Source organism: Crocodylus siamensis, chromosome 3, assembly GCF_052110815.1.
Source record: "Crocodylus siamensis isolate JL-2025a chromosome 3, ASM5211081v1, whole genome shotgun sequence".
Lineage (NCBI taxonomy): Eukaryota > Metazoa > Chordata > Crocodylia > Crocodylidae > Crocodylus > Crocodylus siamensis.
Genome location: NC_143397.1, coordinates 91017381 through 91043502, shown reverse-complemented (window position 1 = coordinate 91043502; position 26122 = coordinate 91017381). Strand labels below are relative to the sequence as shown.

At 42.5% G+C, this 26122-nt stretch overlaps 1 protein-coding gene across 4 annotated transcripts in view; it reads left to right on the top strand.

Moving 5' to 3' along the window:
* Nucleotides 1-26122, top strand: part of FOCAD (focadhesin) — a 257789-nt gene that overhangs the window by 122437 nt on the left and 109230 nt on the right. For all 4 annotated transcript variants that reach the window (XM_090038791.1, XM_090038793.1, XM_090038792.1 and 1 more), the window contains 4 exons: nucleotides 3851-3955; nucleotides 4401-4502; nucleotides 5065-5195; nucleotides 13032-13158. In XM_090038791.1, coding sequence (XP_089894917.1) covers nucleotides 3851-3955; nucleotides 4401-4502; nucleotides 5065-5195; nucleotides 13032-13158 — 465 coding nt within the window. The remainder of the gene's footprint in view (nucleotides 1-3850; nucleotides 3956-4400; nucleotides 4503-5064; nucleotides 5196-13031; nucleotides 13159-26122) is intronic.

Sequence of the window (26122 nt, the reverse complement as noted above, 5' to 3'; positions counted from 1 at the left end):
AGTGTGCACGCACATACCCTGATCCCAGGCTCCCAGGAGCTTTGATGGCAGGGTGTGATGGGACAGGACAGCATGGAGGCCTGCAGTCAAGCTTCTTCCCCTGGGGGCAGAGGCTGGAGAAGCCATGCTCAGGCTCCAGCTCTGACCTCTGCTGGCACCATTGGGGATGTTTAGTGGAAGCAGCCCTGCCCACCTGCCTAGCTCCACTGGTATTGGATGAACATGGCTACTTTTTACCCTGCATCTCCCACAGTGCTTGAGAGAAGGAGTCTGGTCTTGGGCAGGATAAAAATCAGTTGGCAGGCTGGATCCTGCCCACGCTTAGCATGGCTTAGCTTGTTTAGCTTAATAAAATGGAGTTTGAGATGGGACATGATCACTCTATTCAAAGATATACATGGGGTGAGTATTTAGGAGAGTGAAGAGTGTTCTAGGCTGAAAAACAGCATGGGCACAAGGTCAAATGAGTAGAAACTGATTATGATAAATTTAGATTGGAAATTGGAAAAAGATTTCTAATGATCAGAAATCTATATTACACGCGCACATGCGCGCACACACACACACACACACACTAGTAGGGACAAGGAACCTGATTCTCTTTTAACATTGAACTGGATAAATTTATGGAAGGGATGGTATGATAGGACAGGGTGTTCTGACACACCATTTGTTTTTGTGATGTAGAATCATATAATTGCTGTCTATAGGTTAGGTTAACAAAGTAGCAGTGTAATATGAGGGAGATCTGGTAATCCCAGATGTCGGGGCTTTTCTGGTTGTCAAGGAGTGTCAGGAAGGAACTTTTTCTTCCCACAAAAGCCACTGGTTTCTGCAAGTTTTGTTTTTTGGGTGTTCTTTTTTCCCCCAACCTTCCTCTCAGGCCTTAAGATGTTGGCTGCAGCTAAGGCTGGCGACTTTTTAAAATGAGATGTCCTGGTGTTTTGTTTCTCGGAGGTTCCTGGCTGGATGGTTTCACTCTTTCACTTATGGTCATACTGACAATGGAATTTTGTGTTGCAAAGGAAATTTTACTATGTTGGATTGGTACATAGGGGGTCTTCCTTTGTAGTATGAGGCACCATGGTCCTTTTTCTCAGATCGTCTAGCATGTATTAACTGTCTACTTCCTTATGTGGTTGTAGGGCATTTACAGTGCTTTTATCTATCTCAGATTTTAGGGTGATCTTGGTGGTGTTATTCCTTTTTGTTTCAGGGGAAGGCTTGAAGTGACAGATTCCTTAGGTTAATGATAGCCTGTGAAAGTGGGGAACTAGACTTAGTGGCCCAAGAGGCCTGTTACAATCTTATGCTCACATGAGTCCCTTCTCCAAAAAATTGGTAGGGAGAGAATCTTTTTACTTTAAAGAACTTTTTTCACTAGGTCAGGGGTCGTCAACCAGGCGACTCCCAGAGTCACTGCTGCCTCCCAGAGGCGGTGGAGGGCCGAGGGCAGCAGTGTCCCTCTGTGGGCTGTGTAGGTCCAGCTGTGTGCCACCTGCCCTCTTCCCCCCCCCCCCCCCCACTCCCCAGCTCTGCATTCGACTGCTGGGGGTACACTTACTAAAAAAGGTTGAAAACCCCTGCACTAGGGGTTTAAAAAAAGGAAAAGAAAGCCTATAAGAATTGTTTTTCAAACTTAAGTTTATTTTATAAATATGGTACGTGATTCCCAGATGCAAATTTTGGAATTTGGATCTATCCTTCAGACTTAACAAATGTGTAGAAGTTCCTATCTGGACTTTTAATTTAATCCATTATGGAGCTATAATGATGATTTGCAAAATAAGATGAGGTCCTGTTTGGGATCCTGTTTAAACATTGCACATGGAAATTTGCAATCTGGTGGTTGTGAAAATCCCAAAGCTCACTTAAAAGAAATTGCCTTCCTATTACTAGATAAGTTATTTTTGTGAGATAGAAAGGGATCTTCTACATGTTTTCAGGTTAAGCTGCATTAGAGTGAGCTATGGCTGTGGTGGTCCAGGAATTATGCAAGAGGCAAGGATTTCTTAGGGTATCTTTTGTTGAACCAACTGCACAGCTGAGATGACCAAGCTTTTAAATACAAGATATTCATGTTTGGGTCTGAGGTTAAGACATACCATTGTATGTATGGGTTACTGGGAGAAAGCTACTGTGGAATCCTACAGTAATGGTCAAAAGTACTACTTCTTACACGTGTAGGAAAGGTTGTCTACACTGTGCTGAATTTTTCAAAGAGGTTTGGGATCTATTTGGCTTACAGCTGTTTTGAGGGATTTAGGCTGATGGCCTCTGTCTCTTATATGAGCCAGTCTAGTCATGGCAAATAAGTATGGGATTTCTTTTGAATTTATCCTCCTCTTTCAAAGCCACACAAAATTGCCCAATCTTGTGCTCTTTGAATAAGTTCTAAATTTACAATAGTTTAAGATAATAGAAAAACACTTAAGAGATCTACTCAAGAAGCAAATCCTATGACTGAAATGGAGACCTCTGCAGACCTGGCTGACAGCATAATGAAAATAATTGTATAAAATCTAGAGGATGTGGAAATAAGCATATTCACATAAATACTGAATTTTCTAGCATGCTTTACTTCTGTAAGAGAATGACAGGATCCTTTGATACATTAATTTAAATGAGAGATTCATTTGTGTGATGGTATAATTTTGTGAAAACAATAGCTAAAAGAAAAACAAACTGGGAGTTAAATAACATGCCATTTCCATCTGTTTCATTTTGTGGTGGCAATACATTAGAAAAATGCTATTGTCTATTAAAAATTCGATAAATAATCATCTAAATTAATACTATATGGTGATAATTGTAACAGTGGTATTAGAATTCTAGTGTAATGGTGAATCTGCATTTGAATTCTTTCTTCACCGACATGGAATGTGAATTGTTCTTGGGGATCTTCTTTGCCTGTCTGCTCTTTTCAGAATGTCTAAAATTAATTATGGAAATTAAATTCAGAAGAAAGTGAGAACTTTGTAAATGTTCAAGGGGTTGAAACAATTTTATTGTAAGCAGACAGTGAGAAAACATTACATTTTTTTGCATATTAAAATGACACTGAAAATTTCTATTTATTATTATGAAACCAGTAAAATGTTAATATGCATACATTTATTTTAGATAAATAGCTATATGAAATATTGCAAATACTCTGAGGCAGTCATTAGGTTTTCAGGCTTGAACAGTGTGAAGTGTTAAGCTATTGCAACAAATCTTCTGACATAATTCAGCTGAGCTTTCATTTTGGAAGTTATGTGCTATATACAAGTAGCATTGCCCAGGGTTAGAACATGTGACTGGGAATTAAAAAAAGGACATGGCTTCAATTTCTTTCACTGATTTTTATATTTTATGACTGTGAGCATGTCCCTTTTAACCTTTGGTGATTCAGTTTTCCTGTCCATGGAGTAAGGATAATCTGTTACTGATTATTTGATCAATCTTTCTAAAATTCTTTGAAATTTGTGCTGAAAATTGCAATGTTAGTGTTGCTTGTCACTTTATTTTGGTTCATATTACTTCATTTCTTACATTAATAAAATATTTATTATAAAAATTGTAATAGATTTTCCCCAGTGATTGTAGGTAGCTTTAAAGGATATGTCAATTCCAAGAAAACAACTGAGAGGAGAAAAGAAAGCTATAAATGAGTCTTCTGAGATGTCAGGTTTTTTTATTCCTCCCTCTTTCATGAGTACAAATTTTAAAGCAACAAGAGTGATGTGTTGGCTGTTCTAGTGGGTTCATTGCTGGTCTTCCCGTAGGCCATTTACCATGTCAATAACATCTGGTTTCCTTGATACCAGCAGTAAATGCTTTTGGATGAATACTTTCCATGTATTTCTAGGTCCCAAATCTAATCCCAGTTTTGATGTTTAAACTGGGAAGGCCACTGGAGCCTGTGCTGTATCGTGATATTTTGTATGCTTTACCTACTCTGGGTGTGCATAAGGTCAGTATGAAGAGAAATTCAACTTCCTTTGAAATATTTTTTAATGAAACAAGTGTAACTGTAACTAGTCAGTTAAATTGCATGGAATAGCAGATGCAGAAATATATATATATATATATATAACACTTGCTCATAATTTTAAATTATTGGTAAGGGTCTGCATAGCATGTTTAATATTTATGATGGGATCTGACATTTGTTTTAAAGGATGAAGTATGCATTGTGTTTCAGCTATCAACATTATATCATTATTGTATTTATGCATCCAAAGCAAATGTCCTTTAAAATCAGTATGAACTTAAAATTGATCAGAAAATGACTGTTTCTTCCTGACACTGCAGGAGGCTTAATTATCTATTTCTGATATTCACAGAAAGTGAAGATTTATAGACACCTTCTTGTTCAAGGATATTAACATAACCATGTCCTAAAAAATCTCTTTCAGATTTGTGTAGCTCAAATTCTACGTGTAATACAGGTTCTGGGGAACACACCAAACCTTAGAGCTATTTCTTTACGCCTGATGACATCTTTATGGGAGATGCAGGTTAGAAAAATTGTGCAGTATAAGATAAATTGCTGTAGAAACTATTTTAACATGCTTCCTCTAACTAGAGAAGGCTTTGGATAATTGTTTATGCTAGGGCCTAATTATTAGCAGTGGAAAGCAAATGGTGTCAGTGATACACTTATTAATTCTGATGTACTGACAGCTTCTCAAGTTGGCCTTTCATGGAACCTATTATACATCTCATTGAGCCTTGGAATGAAATTATGAAACAATTTTGTGTGTGAAAGACATTTTTATGCTTTTTGGATAATGCACCAAAAGTACCAGAGTTGAGTGATAAATCATTTATATTTGGTTGTATAGTAGTAGCTTGCTGTTTAGTTTATGGGAAAAAGCCAAACAATGTGGATTCTGTTCACAGAAGCCACTTACATCACATCACAACATTCATCTCCACTGCTGAAGAAAAATATACTATGATTTGCAATGTAAATGTTCATTTAGGAAGCTGTGCACAGGTTTTAGCAGCATACAATCTTGTCATTAATTTAAAGAAAATTAATTACATATTATTTTAGAAGTCTTTTTTTTTCCCTAGGATCGGGTTTACCCAGAACTGCAGCGGTTTATGGCAATGTCTGATGTGCCCTCGTTGTCTGTTGGCAAGGATGCTCAGTGGGAAAAGCTAATTGCTAAAGCTGCTTCCATCCGAGATATATGTAGACAGAGGTAAGAAGAAGAGTTAATTATCCAATGTTTTGTTATCCATCCTATTTCAATGTAGAGATGCTGAATGATATTTAAAGGAAAGTTATGCTAATGGTTTCTAAGTAGCTTGTTGTTATAATTGTGGGATATGTACTTTTTGATGGCTGTAATAGATGCAATATTTTGGTAACTGGTAAGTATAATACGCATTGCATACACTTTGTTCTGAACAAAGTAGAAATATGAAAAAGACAAATGGTAAAAACATAAATTGATTTTATTTATTTATTTATTTAAAGTGATGCTTTCAAAACAAATTTGAGAAGGAATTTTCATTCCACAGGATCTTTTTTAAAAAGAATTTTGTAATTTTGGCTCATTTTCCAAAGTGTACTTGGTGTTTATCATGAAGTAAGAACTAGATTACTGATTCTGCTGTTTTTTCCTGCATTCACATGCTGATGTGGAACCACTGTTTAGAGGGATTTTGGTGGATGCAAAGAACAATGTACACAATTGACATGCTGAGGGTTTTCATAGATTCATAGATGCTAGGGTCGGAAGGGACCTCAATAGATCATCGAGTCCGACCCCCTGCATAAGCAGGAAAGAGTGCTGGGCCTATATTACCCCAGCTAGATACACATCTAGCCTTCGCTTGAAGACCCCCAGGGTAGGGGAGAGCACCACCTCCCTTGGGAGCCCGTTCCAGACCTTGGCCACTCGAACTGTGAAGAAGTTCCTCCTAATATCCAATCTAAATCTGCTCTCTTCTAGCTTGTGGCCATTATTTCTTGTAACCCCCGGGGGGGCCTTGGTGAATAAATACTCACCAATTCCCTTCTGTGCCCCCCTGACGAACTTATAGGCAGCCACCAGGTCGCCTCTCAACCTTCTCTTGCGGAGGCTGAAAAGGTCCAGTTTCTCTAGTCTCTCCTCGTAGGGCTTGGCCTGCAGGCCCTTAACCATACGAGTGGCCCTTCTCTGGACCCTCTCCAGATTATCCGCATCCTTCGTGAAGTGCGGCGCCCAGAATTGCACGCAGTACTCCAGCTGCGGTCTGACCAGCGCCCGATAGAGGGGAAGTATCACCTCCTTGGACCTATTTGTCATGCATCTGCTGATGCACGATAAAGTGCCATTGGCTTTTCTGATGGTTTCGTCACACTGCCGACTCATGTTCATCTTGGAGTCCACTAGGACTCCAAGATCCCTTTCCACTTCCGTGCCACCCAGCAGGTCATTTCCTAGGCTGTAGGTGTGCTGGACATTTTTCCTCCCTAGATGCAGCACTTTGCATTTCTCCTTGTTGAACTGCATTCTGTTGTTTTCTGCCCACTTGTCTAACCTGTCCAGGTCTGCTTGCAGCTGCTCCCTGCCCTCCGGCGTGTCCACTTTGCCCCATAGCTTAGTGTCATCTGCAAACTTGGACAGAGTACATTTCACTCCCTCATCCAAGTCGCTGATGAAGACATTAAAGAGTATCGGTCCAAGGACCGAGCCCTGCCGGACCCCACTGCCCACACCCCTCCAGGTCGAAACCGACCCATCCACCACGACTCTCTGGGTGCGACCCTCCAGCCAATTCTCCACCCACCGGACTGTGCAGTCATCCAAGTCACAGCCCCTTAACTTGTTCACCAGTATGGGGTGGGATACCGTATCAAAGGCCTTCCTGAAGTCCAGGTATACGACATCCACCCCTCCTCCTGTGTCGAGGCGTTTTGTAACCTGGTCATAAAAAGAGACTAGATCGGTCAGGCACGATCTGCCTGCCACGAACCCATGCTGGTTTCCCCTCAGCATAACTTGCCCTGCCGGGCTCTCACAAATGTGAGCCTTGATAATTTTTTCAAAGACTTTGCCAAGGATGGAGGTGAGACTAACTGGCCTATAGTTGCCCGGGTCCTCCTTCCTCCCCTTCTTGAAAATGGGAACCACATTGGCCCTTTTCCAGTCCTCCGGGACTTGACCCGTGCGCCACGAGCGTTCAAATATTCCCGCCAGTGGCTCTGCAATGATGTCGGCCAGTGCCTTCAGTACCCTCGGATGGAGCTCATCCGGGCCTGCCGACTTAAAGGCATCCAGTTCTTCCAAGTGGCCCTGCACCACCTCAGGGTCCACGCATGGAAGTCTGGTGCCTTGCTGCTGCCTCCCTACACTCCCAGTGAGAGACTTGTCATGCCTCTCGCTTAGGAACACTGAGGCAAAGAACTCGTTGAGGAGTTCAGCCTTGTCCCCTCTGTCCGTCACCAATTGTTTCTGTCCATTTAGCAGAGGTCCTATTCCTCCCTGGGCCTTCCTTTTACTCCCTATATATCTAAAAAACAATTTTTTATTGTCTTTTACTTGGGTTGCCATCCTTAGCTCCATGGTAGCTTTGGCCTGTCTAACTGCCTCCCTACAAGCACGAGCAGAAGAGGTATATTCCTCTTTGGTGATCTCTCCCTGTTTCCACTTTTTATGTGCTCCCCTTTTGGCCCTTAGTCTGCCCTGGATTTCTCTGGTCAGCCAGGGAAGCCTCCTGGCCCCTTTCCCTCTTTTACCTCTCACGGGGATCGTCTCGCTTTGTGCTCGAAGGATAGTTTCCTTAAGGCACAGCCACCCTTCTTGGGCTCCCATCATTTCAAAACTACTACTCTGTAGTGCGTCCTTCACTAATCGCCTGAGTTCACTGAAATCAGCTTTCCTAAAGTCCAGCACGTTCACCCTACTAGTTACCTTACCCACTCGATGCCTTATGTTGAATTGTATTTTTAGGTGATCACTGTCCCCCAGATGGCTACTGATCTGTAGGTCCCCTACTATGTCATCCCCCGTTGCCAATACCTGATCCAGTAAGGCATTCCCCCTAGTGGGACCATGTACCTCCTGCGTCAGGTGGAGGTCCTGTACACAGGTTAGAAACCTGCGTGAGTGGTGGGACTTTGCTGTCTGTGTCTCCCAACAGATGTCCGGGTAGTTTAGGTCCCCCATGACCACCGCCTCTTTAGCTTTTATGGTCTCCGAGAGTTGCCTCAGGAGCCCCAAATCTATTTCTTCCCCTTGATGTGGGGGTCTGTAGCAGACCCCTACCACCAAATCCTTTTCTCCTTGCCCCCCATTTAGCCTAACCCACAGTCCTTCTACTTCCTCATCCTTTGATTCTGTCTTGATGAGGGTTGATGTATATTGCTCCTTAACATAGAGTGCAACCCCTCCCCCCTTTTTCCCCACCCTGTCCTTTCTGTACAATCTATAGCCCTCGATATGTACCGCCCAGTCATGGGATGTCCCACCAGGTTTCCGTCAGCCCCACTAAGTCATAGGCGTTTAGTTTGTCTACACCATCTTTGTATTGTCATGGCTGCTTCAAAAAGGCACACAACATTCCTTCTTTATGCATTGTCTGTGCAGCTGCTTTGTTGGCTAGGGACAGAGGTTACACATAAACCAGCTTAAATGATCATAAACTGGTTTGAACCTGTAACAGGACATAAATTCTCAATGCGCATAAACGTGTTTCAAAATGGCTGAAACTGGTTTAGGATCAACCTGGTTGAATGTAGTGTCAGACTTAACTGATTTAGGTCAAATCAGTTTATGGAATTTCTGTCCCAGACCCCTTCCTGGTTTAAGTTAAATCAATGTTCCCCAACATCCCAGCATACTTTCTAGCCCTGGGCTGAGCTGTGCTGTCTGCTCCAGAGCTGGTCCAACCCCTCTGCTCTTTAGCCTGAGCAGGAGTAGGGACTTGGCCAGACCAAAGATGTAAAATTCCCAGAAATTTTAAAGCTGTGGGGGAAAAAAAAAAAGGTTTTTTTCCTGGTTTTTTTTTTTTTTTTTTTTTTTTTTTTTTTTTTTTGAAAAAATTCAATTTCGGGGAAAAATTGAAATATATGCTATATTTATTTTCTTAGGAACCTTTACAGATCTAAATTCACTTGGTTTGCTCATAAAATGATCATGTTTGGTATATTTATTAAATTTAAAAGTATAGGTCATTCAGACAATAATTACAAATGTATTAATTACATTTACTTTAAAAATGTTTTTAATTTTTGTTACAAATGGAACTCCATCTGCTGAACTCTAAGGAACCTAGGATCACTTAGTTTTTGCCAGTTTATAAGAAGCAGGTGAAAATTAAAGTTGAAAGTAGAAGAAATTATCAACAATATAGTAAAACAGAGGAAATTATTATGCATTCTGGACTTAGTCTCCTCCACAGTGTCAAGCAGATACAGAAAGCACTCATTTTTAGAAAAAGGGCTGAGAAAAAAAGGGGGAAAAAACCCCAAGACTCATTGAATACAAGTTTTGCTACATTAAACTTCTTCTAATCAGTCTCATTTTTGAGCTGTTATTGTTGGCAGTTTCTGCTTCTTCTGATCCTTCATTTTTATCATCTTCATGGACTTCCGAAAACTGATGGTTTGTCCGGATTGAGACCAGCTTCTCTGCTCTGTCTCATGTTAGTTTATTTCTTGATTTGGTGTGAGTATTTCCAAGCATAGATCAGTTTCTTTTGCATACGGCAGAAGATGGAGGAATCTGAAGCAGGCGAGAAGCAAGAGGAGTCAGAGGTTGTGTCATGCAAAGGCCTTGCCACCATGTTGCAGGAGGGATATGCTTGGCAGAGTCCCAGACTGCATTCCTGGACCAAATACCTGAAGATGTTCTGTATTCTCCAACATTTGAAAGTACGTTTTCAACATCAAGTCCTAAGTGTGTTAGTGTTTTGTAATCCAGTGCAAATGCAGTTAGTCTTCACTAACATGCCTTCCTTTGAATCTTGGATCCAAGAGATTTGCAGCAGCATGAATTGATTGGCAACAAAATACTTCCCGTCTGTTAATAAAGTCTTTCACTTTTCTTTCTTCTGTACTTGCAAGCAGCACATAGATTCTCAAAAACAGTTGATTTATCTGGGCCATTTGGTAAGGAATGTCTGACAAAAGTGCACTGTCTGATTCAGATGCAGCAACTGCTGAAGAAATTGGCTTTAGACTCTTCAGGGAGTTCTGCAGCTGAACCCAGAAGACATCCTCATTGAGGACAGTGTTCTTTACACTTCTGGGTACTTTAAGATCCTCTGTTACTGTTTATTGAAGAGCTACTTTTTTTTTTTTTTTTTTAGTAAACTTTCAAATGAGATCACCACTCCACCCCATCCAATTTTTACTACAGAGTTTGAGTGTCAGTATTTTATTCCTGACGTTCTTTTCTTCCTGCTGCTTCTTAAAAACTACAGCTACAATATGAGTAGCTTTTACTTGTTTTATAACTTCTCTTGCTCTTCTATAGTTGTTTTGCAGAGTGCCCAACTTCACATTGTCATTAAGAAGCAAGTTTACCCCATGGAATACACATTCTGTTGCAATAATATGTGGATATTTATCCATGATCTTCTATGCTGCTTTCATGTTACTTGCCTTGTCAGTCAGCAAAACAAATACTTTACCACTCTCAATCTTCTGTAGAACTTCACATATTTTATTACTGATATACTTTGCAGTATGCCTGTTTTCTCTTGTTTCAATGCTTCTGTAAAAAACTGGTTGAGGTGTTGTTATTACAAAGTTTTATGATTCCTTCTCCCCACACATTTGTCTATCCAGTAAGTACTGCAGGACACAGTGCTTTGTTGATTTTTCCTTGGACATATTGCGTTACAAATTCATATTCTGATTCTAAAAGAGGCTTGCTCAAAGAGTGTCTGGTGGGTAAACGGTATGATGGTCTTAGTAATTTAAAAGCTTCCTGCCAGTATGCATTTTCAGTTATTGACAACGGCGTCACAGAATATATTGCTCTTGCAAGAGCTTGGTCAGTTTTTTCCCCTGATCTTCAGGTGTCATCTTGTCTACAAATGAAGCTATTTGGAGAGTCTTTTATATACAGGTGGTTGAAATATTTGATTTCTTGAGGATGTTGATTGGGCAACCCCTTGTGATGCTGATATTATAGAAGAAAAAGAAGCAGCAGCAGTAGGAGGACTTCTGGACCAAGAACATTGGAAATAGCTACTTGTATCATGATCAACCTCCTCCTAATATACACCCAAGAAGGATTTTTTTAATACCTGCAGGACGCTTCTTACATACAAGGATTTTTTTGGTCGCCATAGTAACATTTGGAAATGCATATTTCATTTGATAGTATTTGCAAATTACATATTTTTATCAAAATAACTTGCACTGTGGAAATGTTTCCATGTGCTAAAAGTTGGTTGCACCATTTTGCTGAGGAAGAAAAAAGAAAAATGTAATTTAGTTGCTAGCTTGCATATATAAACACCAAGCTACAGCATTTATTTATTTATTTATTTTCACACTCACCCTGGAGTTTGCCTGTGTGTATGAGCTGCATGGGGACCCAGTCTTTCCCTGTGCAGCTGTGGTGATCCCAGGCTCCCCTTGCACTGGCAGTATGGTATGATGAGATCTGATGCCCAATCCTACAGTCACGCCTGCTGCTATGCACATGTGGCATAGCAGGAAGTAGGATTGTTGGGAATGTGCATTAGAACGTATCGCACCTTTTTTTTTGATGTCTTTCAGTGGCTTAACTTACCATTGGACTCAACTACAAATACATTTTTATGTCACTTGCTGTCTTAAATATAGATTGGATACCTGTCTGAAAGGTATGCTGTTGTCCAGTGATTCTCAACTAGGGTGATGCAGCACTCTTGGGTGTCTTGAAATCATTTCAAGGGTGCTGTGAGGTGCAATGCAATGTTATCATTGGTAGGTATGCAAACATGATGTGTAAGGTAAACCCTGGGATTTCAAATAGAAATCCACCATGTTAAAAACTATTCTCACCTGTTGTGCCCTTTCTGAGTTCTTTGCAACAGAAGAATTAGTCTGTTATTTTTCTGTGGTCAAAAAACATGTGAAAACTAACAGCCAACATATTTTCCTAAGGGGTACCATGAGTCTACACAAGATGTTTACTGGGCAGTTGCCTAATTAACTGCACAGTAAATGTCCCTGTCTACATGTGTGCCCCTATTAGGGTGCATGAAACTAACGAACTCCACAGCAGACTAGGACTTGTATTTATAGGTCCTACCCCGCTGTGGAGTTTTTTCATGCGTAGCCTTTGTGCCCTAGCCAGCCCTTTCACAGCACATTGAGCTCAGACGGAGCAGCCCCTGGCTGGCAAGCTGATCCCCTGGGCCCTCTGCCAGCCAGGGCTTCTCTGATTCAGTTCAATGTGATGTTCTTGGGTGCATGTGTAAACTGGATGCCTGGGAACTTCCTAGGAGGAATATACTGTGGAGGTGGAGCAATAGATCCCACAGTTTATTGTTACCTATTAGTGGCACATGTAGACGTTCCCCTTGAGTCTAAAAATGTTGAGAACAACTGCTTTAGTCAAATGCAAGATTTTAGACTTGATACAGAAGTAACTAGGTGAAATTCTGTGACTGGTATTATGAAGGAGGTCAGACTTTATAGAAAGTAATCTGTTTGAATCTGAACATCAAGTGCTACATAGTTCTCATCAGTACTGTTTTAAAACCTAATGCAGATCCTTTCTCTATTGATGCAAAACTTTAACAAATTTTTTTTTTCTTTCTCACTAGCTCTGTAGTTTCTTTCTCTTCCACTAACTCAGTGGGAGCCAAACCTCTTGTCAGGTATACCACAAGCTAAGCCCCATATCCTTCCCCACCTGTTACTTGGTTCCCTTGCCTGATTTGCTGGTGTGCATTCTGCTGATTGCCCTTTGCTGCCTCAGGAGTTATTTCTGTGCAGAAAAATATATGCTTGGAAATATTTTTTTTTATGTCAAGAAGCTTTGGGCTATCAAGCAGATTTTTAAAAAATAGACTTGTTATATAATATAATGTTGATTTTCCTCTAGGCCCTACCAGCATGGAGCAGATATGTTGGCTGCGATTTCCCAGGTACTGAATGAATGCACAAAGCCTGATCAAGCTACGCCTGCTGCCTTAGTATTACAGGGTCTTCATGCACTTTGCCAGGCTGAGGTAAGGTTAATTGAAATGGTTTTCTCAGTGTTGCACGTTTCCTTTTTGCTTTGCTTTCTTTCTAGGAGGCATTTCTGTAGAATGCTCTGAAACATTTCCTTCTGTTAAATTAAACCTTTATTTCCACCTATTCATTCATCAGCTATTTCTTTCAGTGGTTATTTGTTAACATTTTCAGAGAAAAGCGTATGTGTAGTCTGGTACATAATCCTGATTACTAAGAAGTGTACACATCCTGTTACTTTCGTAACATCTTCCTGACCTGGCCAACCGACTGTTTCATTCATATCTTATATCTTTCACGGTGACGTTTGCTGATTATGATTGTAAGCTCTTTTGGGCAAGGACTGTTATTTTCCTGTGTGTTATTTCTTTGTGCCTAGCCTGAGGATTTGAGGTGTTATCAGAGTATAAATAAATAATGCCAGTGTTTAACTTGGTTACCAGGCTCCAGAATGGTAGCTCCTGAGAAACCTGTAATATTGCATTATTTTTTTTTTATATTGTATTTACTTTTGGGCTTACTTTTGTGTCTTTTATCAAGAGGACAACATCTTTCTTTTGTGTTTTTGTGTTTTCTTTTGTGACTACCATTTGATGAGAGTGTCATGTGTATTGACTTGTATGTCAGAATTGTAAAATAGACACAGTAGTTCTTGCCAGGCTATATTTCCTAATTCTGGGCAAATCTTTTGGGTTTTTTTGCCAGCATGATTTTAACAGAAGCCAGCATGTTTTCAGTGTGGCCATCTATCTTAGTTTCTAACTGATTTAATGTGGAAAGTGTTGTATGCAGGCCAAGAAAGATTCAAGAATGAAATTGAAACTGCTCATCATAGTGTTTTAAACCCCTTTGTAAGCTGTTTCTGGAAGTGTTTTCTTGCTGTTTACTCCATCATTCCACATTTATCTTTGGTCATAGACCAAAAAAGAAAAGGATGAAACAAAGTAATATATTGAAATAAAATTATGTATAAAACAAATTGCTTTGACAAAATTTGATGTTCATTAGCAGTTTTAATATTTGTTCTTAAAACAATGTACATTATAACTTGGCTATTAAAACTAAAGTTAAACTTTGTTTTCATACCTAATCCATTGAAAAGCTAATTTTGTGGTCTTTTTCTCCTTGGGTTAAGTTTTTCCCTGCATCCCTTATTAAGCCTAGTCTCTTTCTTAACACCAGTCATTTATATCCCCAGGTTTCCTGCTTGGTGAATGAAAGATGTAAGAAGGCACTGTCTAGTCTATAACATATCTATTGGAGCAGGGGTTGTCAGCCAGGGGTCTGCATACCCCTTGGGGTACTTGCACCAGTCCTAGGTGGTACATGCAGGTGGGTGGAGATGGAACACCGCTACCACCCAGGACCAGGGCAGGCCGAGGGCGGTGACACCCCTCTGTGGGGTGGGGAAGCTCACATACACTGGCCATCTGTCTGTGTGCTCCCCCATTCCCAGCGTCTGGCCCTGGGCCACTCCTTCTCCCCCCCACCCCCCCAACGTCTGGCAGCCTTCATAGCAGGGGTACTTAGACTAAAAAGGTTGAAAACCCCTGTGTCCTGGGAGGATAGTCACTGGTAGACACACTGCCTTCCCCCCTTCCCCCATGGTGAGACAGGGAATGGGACAGCTCACTTGTGCGCAAAAAGCCCTGAAACCAGGGTTAATTTACCCCTTTCAGGAGATGAAGAGACAGCCATGCCGTGCTGGCTCCAAATTGCCATGTGGTTTGTAAGCCGCGCCTACTTTTGGCTCGAGCCAGCATGAGCAGGTTACACCATCCTTGGACGCTGCCTGCACTCAGGGAGATGCTGGGGGAGCACCAGAAGGGATGCACTCCAAGGGTGCTTCGCATGCTGAATGTTCACAATGCCGGTGTGCAGCAAGGGACATGGAGTTGGCGCATCAGAGAAGGTCTCTAGCAGGAGCGAGGACACTGGACAACATCGAGGGACAACAAAGACCATAATCCAAAGGGGCTGTGAGTCAGAAAGGGACAGACCAGACCCTACTCTGGATTATGGGCAAAATCCTTTTCTTTACATTTTTTCTTCTATGTTTTGTCCTTTTGCATGCGGTTTTCCTTGTAACTCTTTTGATGGGGATCAGCCCTGAGAGGCCCTGAGGCAAGGGCAGGACTGCCTCCAGAAGTCCTGGAGGTAAGACCAGGGGTGAAGGCAGCACTCCAAGGCAGGAGTTCAACCAGTGACTGGGCTTAGCCAGAGGTCCATTGGGTGGCCTCGAGCAACTCCAAAAGGAAGGGGTGATGTCGGAGGGTGAGCCATGGGAACATTGAGGGACATCTTAGAGGCTGGCACATGGATGGGGTATAGGACAGGTGGAGCCCCATGAAGACCCATTGAGGGTTGCAGGCAATCCAAGTGAGTCCACTGAAGGGGAGCCCACCACTGAAGGTATCATCGAAGTCGTGGCAGGAAAGTCTCTGGGTTTCCCCCTGGGGCGATCGTGTTCCAAGGTTGGTGACACCCACTTCGTGGCCACTTTCAGGTGCATGTGCCAAGGCAGCTTGCGAACGCATACTTGAGGCCAGGCAGGCACAAAGTGGTACATTGGCTGGGAAACACTAAGGAGACCCGGCAGACACAGATTATAGCACAGTGCAACTGGCAGCGATGGCCCCTCTGGATGTGCTTAGCCCAGCAGCAAATGATGAACCGCCAGTAAGACTGGCTATGCTGTAGTCTGGCTGCATTTAAAATGCCAAAGATGACCCGGGAGGATGACTCGGAGGCATACCTAGAAGTCTTTGAGTGCTATGCAATTATGATGGGGTTAGACAAAGGGTATTGGGCTAGCCAGTTGGGGGTGCTTGTTGTTGGTAAAGCCCAAGAGGCCTACTGGGCTCTTCCCTGGGATGAAACCCAGGACTATGATCGAGTCAAAGTAGCGATCCTGTATAGGCTCGAGATCAACCTAAAGCATTATCAGAAGCCGTTCTGGGCTAGGAAAGGGCCAGACGAGCAATGACCCAGGATTCTGTTGCAGCTTTTGCAGGATCTCTTGAATAAGTTGACAGTTTATGACTGGGATGCCTTAGCTGACCAAATATTGCTGGAACAGTTCCAGAATGATCAGGAGGAACAAACTCAGTGCTGGGTCCATCAGCACTCCCCTCGCAGTTGCGAAGAAGCCTTGAAGCTGGTCGAAGCATTCGTTGCATCAGAAGCTGGGTACAGCTGGGAGAAGTGAACCACTATCCAGGTGACTCCACCCCCTAGAGAAGTAGAACGAAGGTAACCCTTTTCCGGGGGCAATCTGAAGGACACAGTCTGTTTCCATTGTGGAAGGACAGGTCACTTCTCCCGAGAATGCCCGGGTGGTCTCAGCGAATGATGGTGCCCCAACAATTCCTCGAGGGGACAGAGACACAGAAAGAGGCAGATCCAAGTGAGCTTATGGATTGTAGCTACACCTCGGGAGCCGATAACACCATCTGGGGGTGCCCGGTCCTGAACACATGGGTAGAAAATTGCCCTGTCAAAGCCACGTTGGATTCTGGCTGAGTGCAATCGTTAGTATGGGCTGACATCACATCCCGGAGGAACTGCCAGGCAAGTCCTGTGAGGGTGGCATATCTGCATGGAGAAGCTGAGCAAATCATGCACCAGTGGGTCCGGCTCTAGGTAATGGAACACCAGGGGGAGCTGTTGGTGGGGGTGGCACCCTGGCTGGAATGTGACATGTTGCTCGGATGAGATTGGGCGCCCATTTATGACACACTAGAGCGGATCCGAGACATTGAAGTAGAGCATCGAAGAATCAAGGACTATGAAGGATGGGCAGGAGAACTTGATGAGGAAAAGGGATCAATGGGCAGTGCCGATGAAGTCAACTTGCATGATGTGGCCAGTAGCCCGCAGTTTAGGGAAGCACAGGAGGAAGACCCAGAGCTCCAGACACTCAGGACTTAACCCCTTGATGCCAGGGATAGTCAGAGGGGGACGCAGGTTGGAAACTCATATTTTGAGGTAAGGAACCATCTTCTGTACTGGGTTCAGAGAGCGAATACGGCAGAACAGCAGGGAACACAATTAGTAGTCCCTACCTGGTTCCGCCAAATAATATGGAGGCTTGCCCTTGTGAGCCCCATATGGGGACATCTTGGTTGTAATAAGACCATTGCCAGGGTGACCAGGTGGTTCTTCTGGCCGGGGTTGGGAGAGGGGGCTACCCGCCAGTGTGCAGCATGTCCTGAACGCCACAAAGCAGGAGAAGACTGCCCAGCATGGGCCCCACTCTAGCCCCTACCCATCATTGATACGCTATTCTCCAGGGTAGCAATGGATGTAGTCAGACCCTTGCCCCATAGCAGTGCGGGACTCCAGTATATGCTGGTGTTCATCGATTATGCCACATGCTTCCCTGAGGCAATACCACTTTGGGTTGTGACCGTGCTCCGGATAGTGAAGGAACTCATCAAATGGATTGCGAGGATGGAGATACTGAAAGAAATCCTTACCCACCAAGGGCAGAATTTTATATCGAGGGTATTACGAGTCGTATGCCACACCTTCTGAATTTAGCAGCTCTGGACCTCCATATACCATCTTCAGACCAGCGACCTGGTCGAGCATCTTAATGGCACCTAAAATGTATGCTTCGACAGTGCATACAGGGTGATCCGTGGAAATGGGATTTGCTCCTCCCACTGGTATTCATGATCTGGGACACCCCACAAGAGGCAATGAAGCATTTGCTGTTTGACTTCATACTGGGCCACCTCCCTAAGGGTCTGCTGCAAATACTGCAGGAGGACTAAGAGCAGGATACCGAAGGGGTGAGGAACCTGACTTCCTACCAACAAGAATTTCAACAACGGGGCCAGGTTACGCAGGACCTCGCCAGGGATAACATGTGTGAAGCACGGTGCTGGCAAAAGGAAAAGTATGACACCCATGCCAGAGAGAGGGAGTTTAAGCCTGGACAGAGGGTTCTTGTGCTTCTACCTACATCCATGTGAACCTCTTAAGAGAATGGCACGATCCTGAAGGGTGGGCCATGTTCTCAGAAGGTGACCCAGAGGACCTCAGTCCTCAAGGAGTGACACTAGGAGCTGAAGTCAAAGGCAGAAGACTTAATGATGCTCCAGAAATATGAAATGCAAACAATGGTGTGTGAATTCAAGGACATTTTCCGCAAAGAGTGGGTGGGTCCAGGACGTCTGTCACATGATGATAATGCCTCCTGGAGCGATAGTACAAGATAAATGGCACTCAATACCTCATCATCTTTGTGGGGGAATCCGTAAGGACATCCTATTGATGCTCAAACAAGGCTTAATTCATTCCCCCAGGAGCCCATTAGTCCCAGTCCCCAAACCAGATAGGTCCCTGTGGCTGTGTGTCGATTACCATCACCTGAACGCACTGGCAGTCTTTGACACATTCCCCATGCCCCATGTGGCTGGATTAGTGGAGCACATCAGGAAGGCCGAGTATATTACAATGCTGGATTTAGCAAAAGGTTATGGGCAGATCCGGGTAGCTAAGGCCAAAGCCAAGGCCAAGGCAGCTCGCAAATGCATACTTAAGACCAGGCAGGCAGACCCTGTATTGGAGCCTCCACAACCAAAGAGTTTGAAATGTTATAGATGAGCTTGGTTCTTTGGGTGGATCTGATATCTTTTATTAGACGAACTTAAATAGTTGGAAAACAATTTTTAAGCAAGCTTTCAGGTTCAAAAACCATTTGTCAGGCTAAGGAAATTTCAGCAGTTGGTATGTGCTTTTCCTGGATGGAATGAAAAGTAAAGAAGCCAGAAGCTGGGCAGTCAGTGAAGATGTAGATTGAGGAGTCAATGGGTGAGAGACAGGCTGCGTGGGGGGGAGAGAAGGGGGATGAATAGTAGAGAAATACCTGGGGAGTCAGATGTCAGGCAGGTTATAATGTGTCATAAATCCAATGTCTATATTTAGTCCATGATTTTTAGTATCCAGGAGGTTGATGAAATGGAGTTCATAGGCTCGTCTCTGGGTAGTGTTTTGTAAGTTCCTTTTGAGGATCAGGACTGAGAGATTGGAGAGAGAGTGGTTTCCGTGTGAGAAATGTGCCTCCACAGGTAATTGGGTATTCCTGTCTTTGATAGATTTCCGGTGTGCATTCATCCTGGTGTGCACTTGTTGTTTGGTCTCTCCTATGTATTTTCCATCAGGACACTTGGTGCATTGGATGAGATGTATTACAGTTCTGGAGGTGCAGCTGTAAGATCCGGGAATGCTGATGGCTCTGTTGTGGGCATGGTAATTGTGGGGGTGGTGGAGATGTGTTGGCAGGTTTTGCATTTCTTGTCATGGCATGGTCTGGATCCTTTTGGTGTGTTCTGGGCTTGAGGAAGTTTGCTTCTGGTGATGAGGTTAGCGAGGTCTGGCGCTTGTTTGGGTGGGTGGCTCTGGGAAGATCTCTTTAAGAATAGGGTCTCTTTCTAGTATGGGTTGCAATTGTTTGAGGATTTTCCATACAGGTTTGAGGGAGGGGTGATATGTCATAACCAGCGGTGTGTGATTTGGGGGGGCGGGTTCTTCTGTACTGCAGCAGTTCTTCACGTGGTATCCGGGTGGCTCTTTCAAACGTGCGATCTCTCTCTCTGGAGGACTGTCCTTGTTGAGTGAAAGCCTTTTTAAGATTGGTGAGGTGGCAATCCTGGGTGTTCTCTTCCATGAAAATTCAGTGGTATCTGAGGGCTTGGCTGTATATCACGGCTTTTTTTGGTGTTTTTAGGGTGATTGCTGGTTCTGTGCAGATATGCATGTTGGTCTGTGGGTTTCTTGTATAACGTGGTCTGTATTTTATCATTCTGGATACTGATCATCGTGTCTAAAAAGGAGATGTTCGTGCTGGAGTATTCTAGAGAAAGTCAGATGGAGGGATGGTGATTGTTGAATTTCTGATGGCTCCTCCTTTACCTCCAGATGATACCAGCAGCTGTCCAGCCAGGCGATGTTGTTGCCTGGCCTCCAGCAGCAGAATTGCCCTGCTTATATGGGCAGCCCCAGATTCAGAATGGCTGCCCTCATCAGGCACCTGGCAGCTGCTAGCTCCAGGCCCTTGAAGTGGCAGGTGCAAACTGTGCCCTGCCACAAAGGGGGAAAATACCTCTCCTCTTACCCATGGCTTCTTCACAACTCTACAGGGTAGATTATTTTCAATGTGTCTGCTCCTGTGTCAGACAATTGTAGGGAATTAATTCTTTATGAAAGTATGCAATCAGAACCCTGTATTTTAATATTTTCAAGGGTTATAAAAATAATTTATTTTCTGAATTGAATGGCATAGTTGAAAGCCAGTAAATGGCTGGCCAGCTGCGTGTACAGTAAAGGATTTTAGAGTGGTATGTGACTTTTGTGTTTGTTACATTCCCGACAGTTTTTTGTTTGGTTGAACTGTGTTTCTTTTTAGATCAGTTTTAAAGTTTATTTAATGTTATTTCTAAAGAGAAGATGCAGTAGGTCTGCTGCAGCCAAGGTAAAATCTGTAGTGAAAAGTGTTTATGTACAGACAAAACTTATTATCAGTTCTAATCTTACTCAGTGTTGCAGGGTGGGTTGGTTGGTTTGTTTATTTGTTAGTGAATTCTTCCTTATTCCACTTTTTTTTATGACCATGCCTGACTTAATTTATGTACATTATGATAACCTTAAAATGAATGCAACTCATTTGGCCACCTAGATAGCCTGATACTGTTTCTATTGCAAGTTTTAGGCAGATGGTCTGTATTTCCTGCCTTGTTATCAGCACCAAGAAGTTTAAAACAGGAAAAATTATCTTTTTGTTAGTCACAGAAGAAACTGATCTGCAGATGCAGACTACAGATGATGCATACATGCAACATGCTGTTTGTGTTGGAGGCATACAAAGTAGAATTAAAGTGTATTCCACTTATAGCAGATAAATCCACAGTTGAACTGCAGAACACAGGGTCAGTCCCAATTTCATACATATTTTTTAACAGTAACAAATTTAGGTTATCTGTTTGTCAGTGAAATGCATAAACTGCTTAAGTGCATAGTCTTTCTTATCCTACTGTCTGCTCTGTAACTTAATTATACTCCATTTAACTGCATAGTAACTGTAATTGTATCCTGCTACTTTGTAACTAATTGTACTTCAGCACAATACATTAGTTACATCTAGTTCTAATAGTTTCATGGCTGGTATTGGGAACTTTAAAAATGAAGGGAGCTGGTCAGTCTAAGGCAGGGGTCAGTAACCTGTGGCACATGTGCTGAGAATGGCATGCAAAGCCATTTTCTTTGCCATGTGTTGGGGCCGAGGTGGAGAAGCAGCAGCTGTTTGCAGCCTCTTGACTGCAGCCAGCCCTGGCTCTGGGTAGCTGCTGCCAGCTGGGAGCCCGGGCTGCTCCCAGCAGGGGGCTAAGGGGCTGCAAGCCCCACTGCAAGCAGCCCAGGCACCATGCCTGGCAGCAGCTACTGCTTCCTCACCCCGGCTCCAGTCCCAGCCCCAGCCCCAACTGGTGCAGTGCTGGCACCTGCTGCCTTCCCAGAGCCTGGGGCTGGGAGGCAGCAGCTGTTTGCAGCCTCCCGGCTGCAGCTGACCCAGGCTCTGTGTAGCTCCTGATAGCCATGGAGCTCAGGCTGCTCCCAGCAGCTGTCTGGGAGGCTGAAAGCCCTGTGGGGTGGGGGGCAAGGGGTGTGAGCAGGGCTGAGGGGCTGTTGTGGGGGGACCCACACAAAACAAATACACAAGATCAAAGGGAGTATCAGAGTTTTATTTATTGTCACCAGGTTTACAATTTTTAGAAAATCTTGTATTTACCATAAAAAAAAAAAAAAAAAAAAAAAAAAAAAAAAAGCAACATTTATGGTTATTAACTATACTAGTAAGCAGTGCATCCTGCCATGTGCCCCCTGCTTTGTTTTGTTTTTCTGGCATGCCAGTACTCTGGCACCTTCCAAAGTAGACATTGTGGTTTTTTTCAGCGCTTTGGCCGAATGTTGCCTACCCCTGGTTTAGGGTCTGTTAATACTATGCTATTGGCACCAATATGAACTTAACAAGCATTGTTTACATTAAGTTGGAGTAAGTGCAGAAAAGCATAGGATTTTTTTGGTTTGTTTTTGCTTTTTTTTGGGGGGGGGAGGTTGTATATTTAAGTGCTGAGGCTGTGCACTTAAATGGAATATTTGATTCTGGGGGAAAATCCTTGATATATTACAAAATTAAAAATAAAACCAAAAGATCTGATAGCAATTTTAAAAAAAGTTACATGATATATTGTAAATTTTATTCTGTGTTTTAAAATGTTGTCATTCTGAAGTATTATGGTACTCCATGAGCTTTGGAAGCGGTGATATGAAAATAAATTTTCACTTTATTTTTTTAATCAAGGGCCAGATTTTCAGCTGCTTACACTTATTTGCCAATGCCCCTAGCCCTGGGGTTAGAGATTGTTGGAATGAACTGATTTGGGTGTGAGTTGACCCTTTTAGCTCAGTGTGCTATCAGTGTTCTGTTGGGCCATCTAGTTTTGATTAGAAAATTCTGTTGCAGAACACACTGGAGAGTTCCTGGATTTCAATCAGGCTCTGAGGGCGCTCTTAAAAACAACAGCATCACACACTGGGAGGGTTTAAATTTTATTGGTTAATAACAAAAGGAGGTTTACTCACTAGCTGGAAATTATGATAATCTGAATGGATGGCACTGAACTAGAAATAATCTATTCCTCAATCTATTATAATTGTCTGTGCAAGTGAGCTTTTGCAGCAAATAGAGCATTGATATAACTCTGAACCTTTTTTTTTGTTACTGTGTTATGTTAAATTTGGAATGAGGTTTGAATCAAGAACACTGAGCCTGGATGCCACCATGATAGGTGACCTGTAAATGTGAATATATCTAAAATATAGAGCTTTTAAATTAGTTACTAGAGTATTATGTGCCTTGCTAATTTGAGGGAATGTTGGCAGTTGACAATTCCATTGATATTTAAGCTGCGGTATTCAGTGTCATACACAGCTGTTTAACTGAAGCAGTGAAAATGATCCTCTGTTCAGTAGAGCTCCAGAATGCCACATGTTGAGAAGTAGAGAGCCTATCAGTTAAATACAAGAGCATCCTTATGGATAAGAGCCCTTGCACATCTCAGTCCTGCTGACGTTTCTGTGTTCCACAGGACTGAAGTTTCAATCCTGCTGAGCTTGTAGGCTCTGTAAGAGTGGATCTGTGAAGCTAACAAGCTTTGGGGAAGCAACTAATTTCTTATAATGAAGGCATTGGCTTATCACCTGGATGGTCTTTTCAACTAATTATCCAACTCCCTGATTCTCTGATGATTTGCCAAGTCTATTTAACCTTGAGAGCATTGATGCATAAAGGACAGGGTCATGGGAGATCTGAGCTTGTGCTTAAGCCATGGGGTGAGGGCAGGAATCAACCCATAAGCCAGGAGCCAGAAATCTGGAATCAAGTTACTGGATCCAATGGGAAATCTTAAGGTAGAGCCTGCAATACAGGCGGGGTCAACACAGGAGTCAGATGCTGAGTTACTAGTTTCAGGGGGGAATCCAGGGCCAGGGTCCAAGTCCATGAGCCAAGTCAGGGTTCAGGAGGAGGCAGAGACCAAATTACCAGACCCAACAGGAAATCCAAAAGCCAGGGTCTAGGAACAAAGCCAAACTGGGGTTAGAAAATAGGAAACCCTGAGTAACATATCACAGAGAGTTGCCAGAGCAGACCTTTAGCAGGACATATTGGTTAGCCTGGAGTCTGTTGCTGCTGCTGGAGCTAAATGGGGCAGCTGCTGTTCCAGCAGACCATCAGGAGGCACAGATAGTAGCCAGTTAGAGTAATTAACAGGCTTAGGGCTGATGGTCAAAGCCCCAGGCAGGTGTTGCCCACTAGGCAATTGTTCCAGGTTGGGGTGCCTGGAATTTACAGTGAAGTAACATATGCTATTAAAAGCAACATTAGGGAAACCTCTAAACTCCCCTAGCAAAATTATCTGTAGAGACTGATTACAGGGTATTTTTTAGTTAGTTCCCCAACTCAGTAAAATGCACAGATGTCCTTTGAAAACTAAAATTGAAATGTAAAGCACATTCAGAAATGTGCTTTACCTAATTGAACATGAAGTACCAAGTGAAAGCAAAGGTGTGTATAGGACACCTGTGTGCTTTCTGATTCACATTGCTAATCTCTTAAGTCTGCATAATACAAGTTTTTGGTGACTTTGGTAGAGCACACATATAGTTGTGTTACATTGTGCTTGGCGTGATCTGTGAATGTCAGTTATGTGAGTATTATGTTCAAAAGCTCCAATTCAGCAAGATACTTCAGCATCTCTTCAACTTCAGGCAAGTGAGTGAGTAGCATTACTGAGTACAAAATTAAGGAAAACAAGTAAATATGAATTGACGATTTAAAATCCATCAGTGAGATCTAGTGCATTTTACTGTGAGGACAGTACACCTCTAAAGTACAGTCAAGCCCTTAACAAAGGACAGTACACAAAGTTTCTCTTTTAACTTGTGCAAAAATCAGTTTCTGGTTGACTGGTACTTCTGGATCAGAAATACTCATACATTTAAAATAATTAACATACTCTTATGAAGTCTATATACAGCATTCATATGTAAACTAAAGAGCCATATGTACAGTATTGTAAAGGAAATAAATCCTTAATATTTTTTTTGAGAGCATGACAAAAATCTCCCACTTTCTACATTAATACATGTATACTGAACTACTAAAATTTGAGTCAAAGTAAAAAGAATACTGGTTCATGTCTGATTGTGAAATTTCTGGAAGTGCACAAAATGTTCCTATGCAGCATATTGCACAGAGATTGACTGGAGAATAACTGGCCAAGCTGCAGTACTGAAGAACACCATTTGGGGTTACAGTGAACCATAAACTGAATATGTGCCAATAGTGTACTCTTGTTGCAATAAAAGCTGGTAGTATACTGGTTTCTATTAGGGCTAAAGTGTCACTTGCAAATCAGTAAAAGTGATCCTTCCACTCTGTTCAACAGTGCTGAGCCCTCACCTGGAGGTTTGTGTCTAGTTTTGAGCCCTGCACTTCAAGAACAATGTGGACAGACTGGTAAGAGTCCAGTAAAGATGAACACAAATGATTAGAGGTCTGGGAAACAATTTACAGGGAAAGGCTGAAAGAACTGGTATTATACAGTCTGGAGAGAAGAGAAGACTGAGGGGTTGATAAGTCTTCAAATACCTAAGGAGTGATTATAAAGAAGATGATTATAGGCTGTTCTCTGTGGCCACAGGAAGCAGAAATGGGAGCAATGAACTCAAGCTGCAGCAGTAGAAATTTAGATGGGATATTAAGAAGAACTTTTTCACCATGAGGGTAGGTAGGGGGGAACCAACTACCCAAAGCATTTGTGGAATATCTATTCTTGGACATTTTCGAAAGTAAGACTGAGACACTTGACTGAGTTTAGTCCAGAAGAATCCTGCCTTGAGCAAGTGTTAAACTAGATGATCTTCATGAGGTTACCTTCCAGCACTACTTTTCCATAATTTGCTCTGTGTAGAAAACATTACATCATGTAAGCTTATTGTTTGAAAAATGGAATCTGTTCATGTAGTTAAAAACTGTACTCAGTCAGATGCTAACTACTGAAGATTATAAGTAGATGAATATATGCTAGGCTTTTTGCTTTCCAAACACCTCATCACTGTCTGTATATAATGTTATGGCTAGTTCTGACATTTTCCTTTCTTATGACAGAAATATAAACTACTAAATATACCTTTATTACATGCTCTGCAACTAATATTCCTGCGTATCTGTTGGTCTTTTTCTTTGGTGGTGGCTGCATTCTTCAGTGAATTTTTTTTTTGTAGTTTTTATTTTACAAATATTTATACAGGTTAGAAGTTATGCAGCTGGTATGTGCTTAGAAGTAAAAGATGCCAGAATTAAAAAGCACTTACGATATTTTATGTTTTATAAAA